Source organism: Podarcis filfolensis (genome assembly GCF_964270895.1).
Source record: "Podarcis filfolensis genome assembly, chromosome: 14".
In the NCBI taxonomy this organism is placed as follows: Eukaryota; Metazoa; Chordata; class Lepidosauria; order Squamata; family Lacertidae; genus Podarcis; species Podarcis filfolensis.
In genome coordinates, this window is record NC_139616.1 from 13023260 (window position 1) to 13036825 (window position 13566).

The window sequence follows — 13566 nt, forward strand, 5'->3', positions numbered from 1 at the left end:
TCATGCTGCCCACATGACCCGGAAGCTGTACACTGGCTCCCTCGGCCAGTAAAGTGAGATGAACGCCGCAACCCCAGAGTCGGTCACGACTGGACCTAATGGTCAGGGGTCCCTTTACCTTTACCTATTGTGATGTGATCCCTTGCTTGGAGCTAGAGATGAGGCTCTTAAGCAAAGAAATATATCACTTTAAAAGTCGTGGTTTACATCACAGGATCCTGGGAACTGGCGTTTGTTAAGGGTGCTGACAGTTGTTAGGAGACCCCGAACCTCCTTCATAGAGCTACAATTTCCATAGTGGTTTAACAGTCAAACTCTCTTCCTAGGGAAATTTGGGGGTCGTAGCTCTGAGAGAATTTTCAGCATTCATTACTACAACCTTATTTAGGCACATGAGATAAAGCAGGGGAAGAAACAAGATTAATAGCCTTTTTCTTTGTCAGCTGCTAGACACTGTAATGCGCCATCGGGAACACAGGAAATGCCCTGGGAAAATAAGGGTCCTACTGGCCAGGCTATCCCTCTAATCAACATGGGAATCCATCCATGTGGACTAAATATCAGGCACTGGTCTGATGTCAAGTCATATGGATGGATAGAAACCAGCCTTGGCTAAAGTACCTTACTGAAGGGGACAGGTCAGGACACCAGAAATGCTCATGCTATAACCAGCACCACCGCATCATAGCATCATATGTCTCATCACAAATATATAGCACATGGTACTATTTGCAGTTGGGTTCTTACCTCTGCAGTAACGTCCATCTGAAGCTAGCTGAAAGCCAGGTTTGCAAATGCACTTGAAACTTCCATCTTCATTGATGCACATGCCATTAAGACACATATTCCGTATGCTACATTCATCCATATCTACAAAATCATGGACAAAAGCAGACATTCATCATGTTGATTCGACATGCATGAAAGTGTTAACCTGAGCCCTGAACTGAAGTTACCAGAGTGGGTGCAGCTGGGCAGGTCCACAGCATCCTCTCTATCTCTTTATTCTTGCTGGAAGAAGCAATGCTATAAGCCATGCAACATGGCTTCCCGCAAGTGAACTTAATCTCTCTAAAACGATATTTTAAAGCCTGTATCTTTGCTAACCCAAAGATTGTACGATCCTTTTTGCAAGGAAACCAAGTTTCTTTTAAAGTTATTTGGAACCTTTTTTTTCATCTTTGTTTAACTGCCAGCAGATGGAGATTTGTTTGCTGTAATTTCTGGAAACTGTGATTAAAATATTCACTTATTTGCAAAGCCAAGTATCTGTGATTTATTCTAGCCTAAGTATTTTCATGGGGACCATTTGTTTAAAGGTGGATGAGGGCAGATGTAAATCTAAGCAAGTTTTTAATGTGTTTGCAGTGATCACCATTGTCCTTAACTCTGCTACAGGAGGTTTTTCAAACATCTCTCTTCAACAGTCAGTGCCTGAATTTAACAAATGCTTCCATTCTTCTGGTAATTACATAGCAGGAAGGGGCTTAATGGGCATGGTTTCTATTACCACCCAACTTGCCAAACCTTCCCTTGGCCTTGCAAAGAGACTTTTAGATGCATAATATCCTGACATGGAAGGCTGTATAGCACATTGGCTATCAAAGATGAGGTCAACCAGGAGTGCTATTGTACAACAACAACAACAAAAAAGTTACGAGAATATAAGATATATGGCCTGATCCTCTGCACACTTACTTAGAAGAAAGTGGATTCAACATGCTTACTCAATGTAAATTTGCATAGCATTGTAGCCCCTGTTGGCAGTATTTCCCATCTTTCTATTCGGTCCTTCAATTTTAAACAACAAATAGATGAAATACAGAATCATGTTTGGCCAAAAGAAATCCAAGTTCAGAGTGTAGATCAAATTCACAGCCAAAAAGACTTAACTCTTAATATCTTCATTTATGTACTGCGTGGCTTTAGACAGGTATATGATTGAATTTGGGCATGGAAAACTGGGCCATTATAGTGTAACAGAGACAATTACTTCAGAAGCTGACGCAATTCAATATGCTCACAGACATTTTGGCAGCGTTCTTAGTGGAATGAAAAATGTTTTAGCAGATTGTTCTCTGCATTTCACTGGTTCTCATTACCGTTAACACATGGGATTTGGTGGGGTGGGGCAGATGTTAGACTGAAAGGCTATGATGGGTTTCCAGCTATATATTTCAGTGATATGGATATGCAGATATGATACCCAAAAGCAGCCTGAACTTTTGATCATTCCCCCACAAAAGTAGGATGAAATACAGATTTCTAAAAGGTCTGTCTCTACCAAGGATTAACAAAAATTACTACTAGCAGTTACCTCTAGATCATAATGACATTAGAACTATATTGGAGACCAAGATACTTCTCTTAATACTGCAGCTGTCTTGGATTGAAATTACTCCTCTAGACATGGCATGTTTACTTTTCACTTACATTCTAAATCAGACAAAAATAATTTATGATTTTTTAAAATGTGTATCTATCCCAAGTAGGAATGTTGGCATTAAATCTTCAAGATGAATCACTAAGATAATATTCTGCCAAAAATGTTTCTACAACCAGTGCCTGAAATTCTTTTTAATGTATGAACAGATCATTGGAAACTCTCCCAAGAACCTTGGGAAATATGATAAAAGAACATTCTCTTTTCTTCTTTTAAAGGTTAAGGGTCTAGGAGGTAAGAACACATCAAATTATGTTTACATTTCCTAAAAGAGAGGCAACTCTTTAAAGCTCAGGAAATGTTGCAATAAGATCCCATCAGGCATGTTAATTACTCAATATAGCTACAAGTTCATGATACGGCTAGTACAGACCTCTCAAGGGCAGACTGTCCATGACAGGCTAGAGCACAGTTTCAAACTTGGGTCTCCAACTGTTGGTGGACTGCAATTCCCATCATCCCTAGCTAGCAAGACCAGTGGTCAGGGGTGATGGGAATTGTAGTCTAAAAAAACATCTGGAGACCCAAGTTTGAGAAACACTGGGCTAGAGGGAAGTACTAATTGTCTTGCAGAAACCACGTCAGGCATTGCTAATGGGGCTCTATAACTGGGCATGCAAAGATGTTCACAGGAGGTTGTATCCAATGTTAGTTCTACTTGAAGTAATCCCACTAACCTTAATGGTTTACACACTTAGCTGTTTTCTTGGGCTTTCCAGGCACAGGCCTGTGCTTTAAAGCTCTGTGTCCAAGTAATAAGTATTTATTTATTTAGCCAAAGACTATTCCCCACAAAAATCCGGCTCTTTTTGAAAGCTGAAGCACAACAAATGGCAATTTGGGTTTTCAGTGGGTTTGCTCTGATTCAGAGGTAAAGAGTGAGTTTTCAATAGAGAAAGCTAAAGAGCAAAACAAAAAACCAGGAGAACCACCATGCCAACAAGGAAGTCCTCCGAGTCTTATAAAAGCTTATAGTTCCAGTGTGTTCCTTGGCCTGAGTCATGTGGAGACCACACTCATAGGAGCCTGGCCAGACAATGCTTTGCTGGCTATCCCTTTCTGAACTCTTCCTTAGCTACTCACCTATGAAACAGTTGTGAAACTTCTGGAAAATATTGCTAGGAGTTGGAAAGAGGATATAGGGCCTCTATACAGGACTATGATTTCAAACACTATATAGTTTTTACTGATAAGCTGCCTACCTGCCCAGCGATAGGACAGCCCGTGTACACATTCACACAAAGGCAGTTATTACATGGATAAAAGGAAGAATGCTCTTAAGAAATTAGATGACCCTAACCTTCACAGTTTCTCCCATCAGCCGACACATGAAAGCCAGCGTTGCAAACACAGTGGAAGCTGCCGTCTGTGTTTATGCACCGACCATTGTTACATATCCGGCCATTCTGCAAGCATTCATCAATATCTGGAACAGAAGAAAATGAAGATGTAAATCTAACAATGGTGCTTATTTGCATGTGTGTGTGTGTGTGTGTGTGTGTGTGTGGGAGAGAGAGAGAGAGAGAGAGAGAGAGAGAGAGAGAGAGAGAGAGAACTTAGATAGGTTTAATTGACTGAACTGCCTAGAAGCCACAAAAGCAATCAAACCAAAGTCGAGCACATTTACATTTTGCTGCCTTTTATGGGTGAGATTCGAACTCATGCTTTGAATCTTTACCACTTGAATCAATGGTTTTTTTAAGTGTAACATGCACACTGTGATGGTGGAAATCAGGACTGTCCATCCAGTTAAGGACAGTACACTTGTTCTGTTCTTGCTGCATCTAAGTCAAAAGTCTCCCAACTGCAGTGACTCCCCTGACTCCATTAAGAGACAGCATTCCAGGCCATCCCACCAGGCCATCTTTACTTGTGTTGCAATAATCTGCTTATCACGTTCGTACTGCACCCTTCCTCCAAGTTGTTTAGGGCAGCACTGACGGGGCTATTGCCTATAATCGCAAAATGCAATCCCAGGGTCTATAATCACTAGCTCCAGATCACTGAACAGAAAGAACAGGATGAAACTGCCAAGTCCAGTTTCTATCCAGCAACACTCATATTGCTTGTGGTGGGAAAGTTTCATTAAATCATACGTTTAAAGTGAATAATGCCAGGTAGGTGGGGGGAGGGAACCCCACTATTTAATAGTTGGTGACAGATGTACCGTATTTTTTGTTCTATAAGATGCACTTTTCCCCTCCTAAAAAGTAAGGGGAAATGTGTGTGCGTCTTATGGAGCGAATGCAGGCTGCGCAGCTTTCGCTGAAGCCAGGAGAGCAAGAGGGATCAGTGCGCACCAATCCCTCTTGCTCTCCTAGCTTCAGGAACAGCCGCCCGAAGCCTCCTGAGCGCAGCAGGAGCACTCCTGCTTCGCTGAAGGGGCGCTGCGCAGAGAGGGAAAGCTGCGCAGCGCCCCTTCAGCGAAGCGGCAGGAGAAACGGAGCCCCTTCAGTTTCTCCTCCTGCTCTGCTGGAGAGGCACTGAGCAGAGAGGGAGACAATATATTTTTTTTCTTGTTCTCCTCCTCTAAAACTAGGTGCGTCTTATGGTCGGGTGCGTCTTATGGAGCGGAAAATACATAATGTTTTTAAAGCAGTGGGGCATTCACTGACCCAAACATCTCTTGCATCTCCAGCGTCAAACTCTGAAACAAACAGTTTTGCATGTTTGTTGCATAAAACAGCTGTGGATGGCACGAGTAATTTTGCACTTTAAATAATAAAGAAAGAGGAATGCATGGCTAAATTGATTGATATACAGACAGTGCTTATATTTTTTAAGTCTGCTAGAGCATATGGGGGTAAGAAAGACATCTCCATGAATTTTCCTAATCTTCTTTTAAGACCATCCAAGTTAGTGGCCATCACTGCCTACTGCAGAAGTGAGTTCCATAGTTTATGCACTGTGTGAATAAGTACCTTCTTTTATCGATCCTGAATCTTCCAACATCCATCTTCGTTAGATGGGCACGAATTCAAGTGTTATGAGAAAGGGAGAAAGACTTTTCTCTATCCATTTCCTCCACGCCATGCATAATTTTATAAACTTCTATCATGTCACCTCTTGCTTGCCTTTTTGCTAAACTAAAAAGTGTGTGCTTTCCTCATAGGTGAGTTGCTTCATCCCCTCGATCATTTTGGCTGCCCTTCTCTGAACCTTTTCCAACTGTACAACATCCTTTTTCAGCTGAGGTGACCGGAAATGTACGCGGTATTCCCAAAGCGGTGTCACCATTGATTTGCATAACAGCATTATGATATTGGTAGTTTTATTTTCCTTTCCTAATGAACCCTAGCATGGAATCTTCCTTTTTCACAGCGGCCACACACTGAGTCGACTGCAGAGCGATGAGAATTGGAGGGACATACACAGCGACACAAGGCAAGCTGCAGCTGATATGACTGGGGGGAGGGAATTGCATAATTTTGCCCTTAAAGAAGCGTTTGGATTTGATATCCCGCTGTATCACTACCCGAAGGAGTCTCAAAGCGGCTAGCATTCTCCTTTCCCTTCCTCCCCCACAACAAACACTCTATGAGGTAAGTGGGGCTGAGAGACTTCCAAGAAGTGTGACTAGCCCAAGGTCACCCAGCAGCTGCATGTGGAGGAGCGGAGACGCGAACCCGGTTCCCCAGATTATGAGTCTATCGCTCTTAACCACTACACCACACTGGCTCTCTTAAACACACAGAAAATAGATATGCCTGGATGGAAACCATTGCCAGGTTCTGGGTCTTCTTCCTTCCTTTCCTCTTTTGGCCCTTACAATTAATCCAAAGTGGCCATTCGTATACTATTGTGCCTTTTCTGAATGTTCCACTGTACAACAATTTGCATGGCTGCTGTTCTTTTCATATAGCAAACAATTTGACTTCAGTGCTAGCAGTTTCCCTATCGGGCTTTTTGGCAAAATGACATGTCATTGTTGAGCCTCTCTCCTTCACTAGCAGCCAATAGTGCTTAGAGCTGTTTTCTCTAGGCTTCGTCTTTTAATTCTTTGTTTCTCTTTCATAACTCTTTAATCCCGCAGATATTTCTAGATCCGTGCTTTCCCTCTGCATGCCTACAATATTGTTATTTTTCTAAGCCAATCGTACGGTTCCCCCTAATTACATCACCAAGCTTCAAACATAAAGTCAACAGGAGATAGTTTCATTCTGACTTCGCTCATATTTTCACAGTATGGCCACCCCATTCTTTTGCCACATACATGGTATAAAATAAACTAGTACTTTCTCTCTCATATATAGCAGCAGAGATTTGAATCGTCCGGACACCGTAATCATCATGAGGCACTTCTTCGACTGCCATCTCGAGAGGTCCAGAGGGTGACAAGCAAAGTACAGGCCTTTTCTGCAGTGGCTCCCTGTTGTGGAATGCTCTCCACAGGGAGGCTTGTCTAGCAACTTTGTTACATATCTTTAGGTGCTAGGCAAAAATGTTTCCTGATAACCAGGCATTTGGCTGATTAAACCATCTATGGCCTTTTGAATGTGTTTCTGGAAGGGTTGTTTTTTAAAAATGTATTTTGTTTTCTCATTTCGTATTTTGTGAACCACCCTGTGGTCTTCAGATGAAGGGTGGTATACAAATTTAATAAAAAAATAAAATAAAAAGGATACCCAGCTCTTGTCTCCTTAAATGTTTCCAGGAAGCTGAAATGACCTAAGCACCACATATTGCTTAGAGATGGATGCCCCAATCCCAAGGATAAAGCAACAACTAAAGAAGGGTGTGTGTTTTTATTCTGTGCTGAAGAAATCTGTTCTAAGGCATCCTTCTATGGCTCGTTTTGATCTCAACACTTAATCCCAAGAGTCTAACCTTCCTAGCCAAGAAAGCAAAGTTCTCAAGGATGGACTGGATTTTCCAGTTCCATTTCTGTTTGTATTTCAGCCAGATTTCAGGATTGACACTGCTTTGGTTACCCTGGTGAACAATCTCTGCTGGGAGAGATACAAGGGAAGTATAATCCCACTGATTCTCATGCTCTCAATGGTTGATACATTATTGATAATGAACTGGTGACAGGAACAAGGAGTGGGGATGTCCAGTTTTGTAGAAGTTCTGCTCCAGTTTTGCAGACAGGTTCCAGAAAGGTTCTATCTCCCATGCTATTTAACAGTCAAAAGGGCAACCACAGCTATCAAGGGGATGGAGCAACTCAACCCATAAGGAATGATTACTTAGGTTTGTCAGCTTACAGAAAAGGAGACTAAGATGAGATATGATGCAGCTGTATAAAATTATTAATGGTATGGAGAAGGTGGATAGAGAAAAGCTTGCCTTCCCCTCTCTCATAACACTAGAATATAGAAGCTGAATGTTGGAAGACGAAGGGCAGACAAAAATAAGTGCTTCTTCACACAGCACATAGTTAAACCACAGAATTCACTTCCACAAGAGTAAAAGAGCCTGCAAGATCAGGCAAATGGCCTATCTAGTCCAGCAGTTCTTATGCACTTGTGTAAGATCTACATTAAACTGCAGAGAGGAGAAGTCCAGGGATTTGGGTTCAAGTGTCACCAGTATGCAAACTGATAATTCAGTTGACCCAGGTGTAGCAGTTAAGTCACTGAGTACCTGGCGTGGACTAGATGAGGGTGAATAAACAAACTCAATACAGAGATGGAGTTGATTATGGAGGGTGAGGGACCCAACTAATTGTGCATCTATCCGACTTAAATGAAGTGCCCTCGAAATAGAAGGTTTGCAGCTTGGAAGTGCTCCTGAATCTGGCCTTGCCTCCTAGAGTCTGAGATGGCAGTCCTCTGTGGTTGATTATGTTGCTTTGGACATTGTATAGTTGAAAAGTAACATCTAAATGGAAATTTGGGGAAAGCAGCAAACGACTACAAAAGGATAGCGAACCATTTCCCGCCTTGATATATCTATGGTATCTCTACCTCGGCATTCTGTCCTCATCAGGGTGCTTTGATATCCAGCGCGGCACTGACATACGTAGGATCCTGGCGTATTTGAACAATCTCCACCAATACAAGGATTTCTCTCACACTCGTCAACATCTGAAAGATACAGAGAGTACGTTTAGTAAGCTTTCGTCAGGCAAGTATTCAGGCCTGGAATTTTCTTTCGAAAGTTTGTTTTACGTATGCTAAACAACTTTTTAGAAAATAAAATAATAAACTGTGCTATGCAGTACTTGAACTTTAAGAACTCTTTTTTTCATCGGCAATATAATTCTATGTTATGCAGCATTCCCACTGGAAAATTCCATATGCCACATTTGGAAAGTATACTAGTTTTCCCCTCCTAAGTGAATTAAGGTTTATCCAGATAAACTTTCAAAGCATGCCTCGAAGCACACTGTTTTCTTTTACACAACCTTCCCAAATGTCCCTTCCAGACCTATATCTAACCCCCACAGAAAAGGATATGGATTCACACATTTCTGAGCAGGCATTTTCCAGTTTCACTTCCTAGCTTCATATGTACTAAAAGAGATTGTAGAGGGTTTTGTGCACTACTGCCTTTGAGAGGGTGAGCACACAACCTCCTAAAACAATTTAAATGAAATGGGGAAATATGGACAAGTTCATGATATGGCATACATAACTAGTCAATAATTTCTGTTTTTAAATATCAACGACCAACATTTTCCTGAATGCAAAGGGGAAAGGTATTTTAGCAAAATGCTATTTTTGACACTATAGAAAGGACAAAAAAAATCACATACCAATGCACTCTCCTCTAATGTCCAGTTCAAATCCTTTCTTACATTCACAGCGATAACTTCCTCCAGGAGTTGGGACACAGCGTCCATTAAGGCAGAGATTTTGATATCTCTGGCATACATTAATACCAGTGACATTAAGTGATATAGTATCTAGAAAGTTAAAACAAAAACAAAAAGTTAAAATCCTACACAATTTATGTGCCAAGTATATTAATATTAATTTAAATCTACATGCACCAGCAGTTACAATTTGTGTATATTTTTCACTAATGCAATGCATTGCCCTTTACTAATGCAAGCACTCAACAGGATAACACCTCCTATTTAACTCCACTTCCTATTTAAGCAACTGGCTCCGCCTCCCTGCAGTGCTGATTGGCAAACTGAATCCCATAAACACATGGCCTTTGAGCCACGGTCATTCCACCAAAGTTTTTTGCCTTAGCCCCAGTCATCAAAGTCTCCTTGGTTTCTCAACAAACCCCAAAAGAGGCAGAGGAAGATTGCATGGAGGTGGGATATCTTAAAATATTTCAAACTCCTAAGCACAGTATCAGAGACTGGGTGAAAACATTAAAGTTCTAGGGACCAGCCCTGTGCAGGTACAAAGGGAAAGCAATTATTCAAAATCTTAGGTGCCACCATCTAATGGTTAACACCTTGGATAAGTAGGCACCTGGGACTTTTTCTGATGCAAAGGACAAGGAAATACATCACTGCAGGCAGACAAATGCAAATAAATAAATAAATAAATAAATAAATGTATGTTTCTGTTTCATTTTTACCTGGTCCTGGTCTACGAGATGGCACAACGGCATCTGGTGGTGGGTAAACTGGATGAGGAGGATACACAGGTGGATAGACAGGAGGAAAAACAGGCCCACCAGGGACATCTGGTCTCCCAGGCAACAGGCTGGCATACACACATAACTTGCGGAACTCCTCTAAAAGAAAACACCGTGTTATCAAATGAAAAGTGACTTTACAGCCAGTTTAGGATTTACAATGGTGCTTATGAAATACAGTTGTCAAGCAGTCCTTAATGAATTAAGTAGGCTAAGTAAAACCATCTGTTAAGTTTGTGCAGGGCCCTGGGCATGAGTCTTTTCTTGCTAGAGAAGAATTTCACTCAACTGGCCGTCCAAAGTGAACCAATCTAATTCATATTTCCAGGACTAATACACACAGTGGTGTGCAATTATCTTTCGGATTGTGCACCTCTGAAATTTGTGATGCGCTTTCAGTTCAAAAATGCATTTTAAGAAGCCTATTTCAGGAGGGAAAGTGTACATATTGTGCATTCCGTTCAGGAGGCGTATACAAAAACATACGAAATGCCCACCTTAGGGGAAAATGCATACAATAAAACTACGTTTTAGGGGAAATGCAAACAATTTATATACAATTTCTTTCAAAAATTGCAGAAAATAGGTATGTCGATAAAGGGCCTGGAAACCAAGCTTCATAAGGAACAGGTGAGGGAGTTAGGTATGTTTAGCCTGGAAAAGAGGAGACTGCGGGGAGATATGATGGCCATCTTCACGTATCTAATGGGCTGTCACATGGAAGGGCGAGAAAGCTTGTACTCTCTGGCTCCACAAGGTAGGACCTGAACCAATGGCTTCAAGTTACAAGGAAGGAGATTCCAGCTAAACTTCAGGAAGAACTTTCTGACAGTAAGAGCTGTTTGACAGTGGAATTGACTCCCTCTTTCACTTGAGGTTTTTAAGCAGAGCTTGAATGACCATCTTTCATGGGTGATTTAGTTGAGAGTCCTGCATTACAGGGGGTTGAGCTAGATGACCTTCAGGGTCCCTTCCAACTATGATTCTGTGATCCTATGTCTGAACACAATGAATTTCAATAAAACCTTAATAACTCCATGACAGCAGGAGCTGTTCAAAAGTGAAACAGACCAGAAGGATTTTCCTTCAGTAGAGGTTTTTAAACAGAAATGGGCTGGCCACCTATCAAAGATGCTATGGATTTCTTGCATTGACAGGGGGGGTGGACTGAATGATATTTATTATCATTTTTGTCCCTTCCAACTCTATGAATCTAACTGAGGAGCAGCCACTGAAAACACACCTTTGAATGCCCTTGTAGTCTTAGTGTGGCTTGCATTATGGTAATTTTTTTGAGCTTTTGTATCATGAATTGCGGGCTACTTGAGAACATAATGGGATAGGAATATGAGAGATAAAAAATAAATAAATAAATGAAATGTAAATAAATAAATGAAACAAAGGAAGAAACTTCTTTACTTCAAAACAACATGGTGAAGGGAGCAGGAATTCCATCAGGGCTTTTGCTTTTTTCACCCTTTCTCCCAAGCTGTTTCCCCAACCAAAATCAGCTCACAAAGCTGCCATAGGCAGTGATGTGAGGAGGGAGAATATATTCCCCCCCCAATTTGTTTGGGGGTACTTCCTGAGCTCCTCAAATTCATAGATTTGCCATTCTCACTTAAATACTTCTCTGTCAGGCAGACCACTTGAATGGCTGCGTTTTGATTTCACTTAGCACTGCTACCAGTAACAATAACCAAGCTATACTGGCTACTTTGCAATTTAAAGTAGGCAACTCAACTATCACAGAGAAAATTCATTCTCTCATGAGAGCTGGCAACCATTAAAAAAGAGCCTCCCCAAAAATATTTCCTCAACCACTTGAGAAGGCCTGAGCTCCCTTCAGTCATTAAAATGCCATTCATTCAAAGTTATTATTATTCCCATAAGATTTCCAAAGTCTTCAGTGCAAAAATTCTGAAGAGCTACATGCTTGGCATATGATGGGTTCCATACCAGTTGCTCGAATGGGACACATTTCCGGGGCACTGGTTGCGCCAGGAGACCAGCATCGTCCAGTGTCACAACAGCACTGCGTTTTGGTCAACACCTGCTGGAGCTGGTTACCACAGCGGCCATTGATGAGAGAAGAAAAGCAGTATCCTGGACGTACATCTGTTATAGGGGAAGAAACGGGCACATCTTTCAGCTTTTTAGAACACTCCATCAGTTTATAAAGAATACATCTCTTTCGACACCGAATACAAGCAGTTCTAGCTATTCTAACACTTGCTGTATGAAAATTCACTTATCCAAACATGAGGAATTAGTGCCTAAACCTCACTATACACACCACAGAGTCAAATAACCATGCAGCTGGACCTGTGAGTAGTATTGTAAACAAATAAACAGCCTTAAACAATCCCACTCCTATCAACAAACTCCCATCATCCCTAGCTAGCAGGGCCAGTGGCAAGGGATGATGGGAATCGTAGTCCAAAAACAGATGGAGACCCAAGTTTGGGGAACCCTGCTTAAGAGTAAGGACCAGTAAATGAGCTGGCAACCCCTATCAATGTCTCCCCAGCAACAATAGAATAAGAAAGATATGAAAGTGAGAGGAGGATATGATTTTTAAAATACTGCAATGCAACCGCCGCAGCCACCATAGAATGCTTAAAAGCTGCCCTTCTGTGAGATGCGAGATGATATCTGTCTTGTAGGTTCTTAAGAACCTCACAAGAATACCAGTGAATGCCATTCAGTACTCTCGTTTTTATTTTATTTTTAAGGTTGGAGGGAAGATGCTGGGGCTCAACTCTGCCAGACAGCCATGAACGAGAATAGAATTAATGCCAGGAAGTCAGAGTGGTTCCTGGAAAGGAAGCTAGACATTTTCTTTCCTTTTTTAGAAGGAAAATCCGTAGCTTGCTGTTATGGCTATCGGGTGGTTGCTCGAGAGCAATCAGGCAAGGTGCCTCACTGGTCTGTTCTAAAGCTTTATGATTGGTGCTAAAAAACCTTTACCATGCAGAGCGCCTGTATTCCACGTCTTGCTCATTCACTAGCAGAATCTGAGAGTGGGCAGTCCTTAAATCTTCCCCAGCAGAGTAGTCTCTTGACCCCCAGCCTACGCCTCCCCTCTCTGTGCAAAAGCCTACTGCGCAAGGAAGGCGTGGGTAAAGGAGGACCTCCCTCCTCCCCGCTCTGCTCAGGCAAGGTGCCCTGGCACCGCCTTGCATCCTCCGAGCCCTGCATCTCCTCCCCACTAGAGGCGTGGCTTCCTTCTTCCGCTGAGGAAGTGCTGCTTCCCACGATCTTTGGGGGCTCTCTGTAATCCATCTGCCTTTCCCCCCCCTCGCCCCTGAGCCGATGGCAGTTCCCTGACACTTATCATGCACATTGCTCTAAAGAAGCAACACAACGATGCATGCATTAGGCCAGGCCACCCTCCCTTGCACTAAGCTGTGGCAGAGGCACCGAATGCAAGGGGATCACTATTATCAAGTGCAACAGGAAAGCAACCTTTTTCCACAGGGCCAGCTATGCCATGCAGGAAAGTGAAGCAAACTTCCTCAGGCGACAGCTTTCAGGGGTTAGTGTGTTGACTGAACGGTACAGCAAAACTTTCAAAG

General features: G+C 42.2%; 1 protein-coding gene across 6 annotated transcripts in view; it reads right to left on the minus strand.

Moving 5' to 3' along the window:
• The window catches only part of FBN1 (fibrillin 1), a 215471-nt gene that overhangs the window by 103332 nt on the left and 98573 nt on the right, over positions 1-13566 (minus strand). For all 6 annotated transcript variants that reach the window (XR_014541581.1, XM_083586070.1, XM_083586072.1 and 3 more), the window contains exons 10-15: positions 11948-12106; positions 9929-10087; positions 9144-9293; positions 8353-8472; positions 3744-3869; positions 748-870 (exon numbers count right to left, since the gene is read on the minus strand). Coding sequence is in view for 5 of the 6 variants with exons in the window: in XM_083586070.1 (XP_083442196.1) it covers positions 748-870; positions 3744-3869; positions 8353-8472; positions 9144-9293; positions 9929-10087; positions 11948-12106 (837 nt within the window). In the remaining variant the exon portion in view is untranslated. The remainder of the gene's footprint in view (positions 1-747; positions 871-3743; positions 3870-8352; positions 8473-9143; positions 9294-9928; positions 10088-11947; positions 12107-13566) is intronic.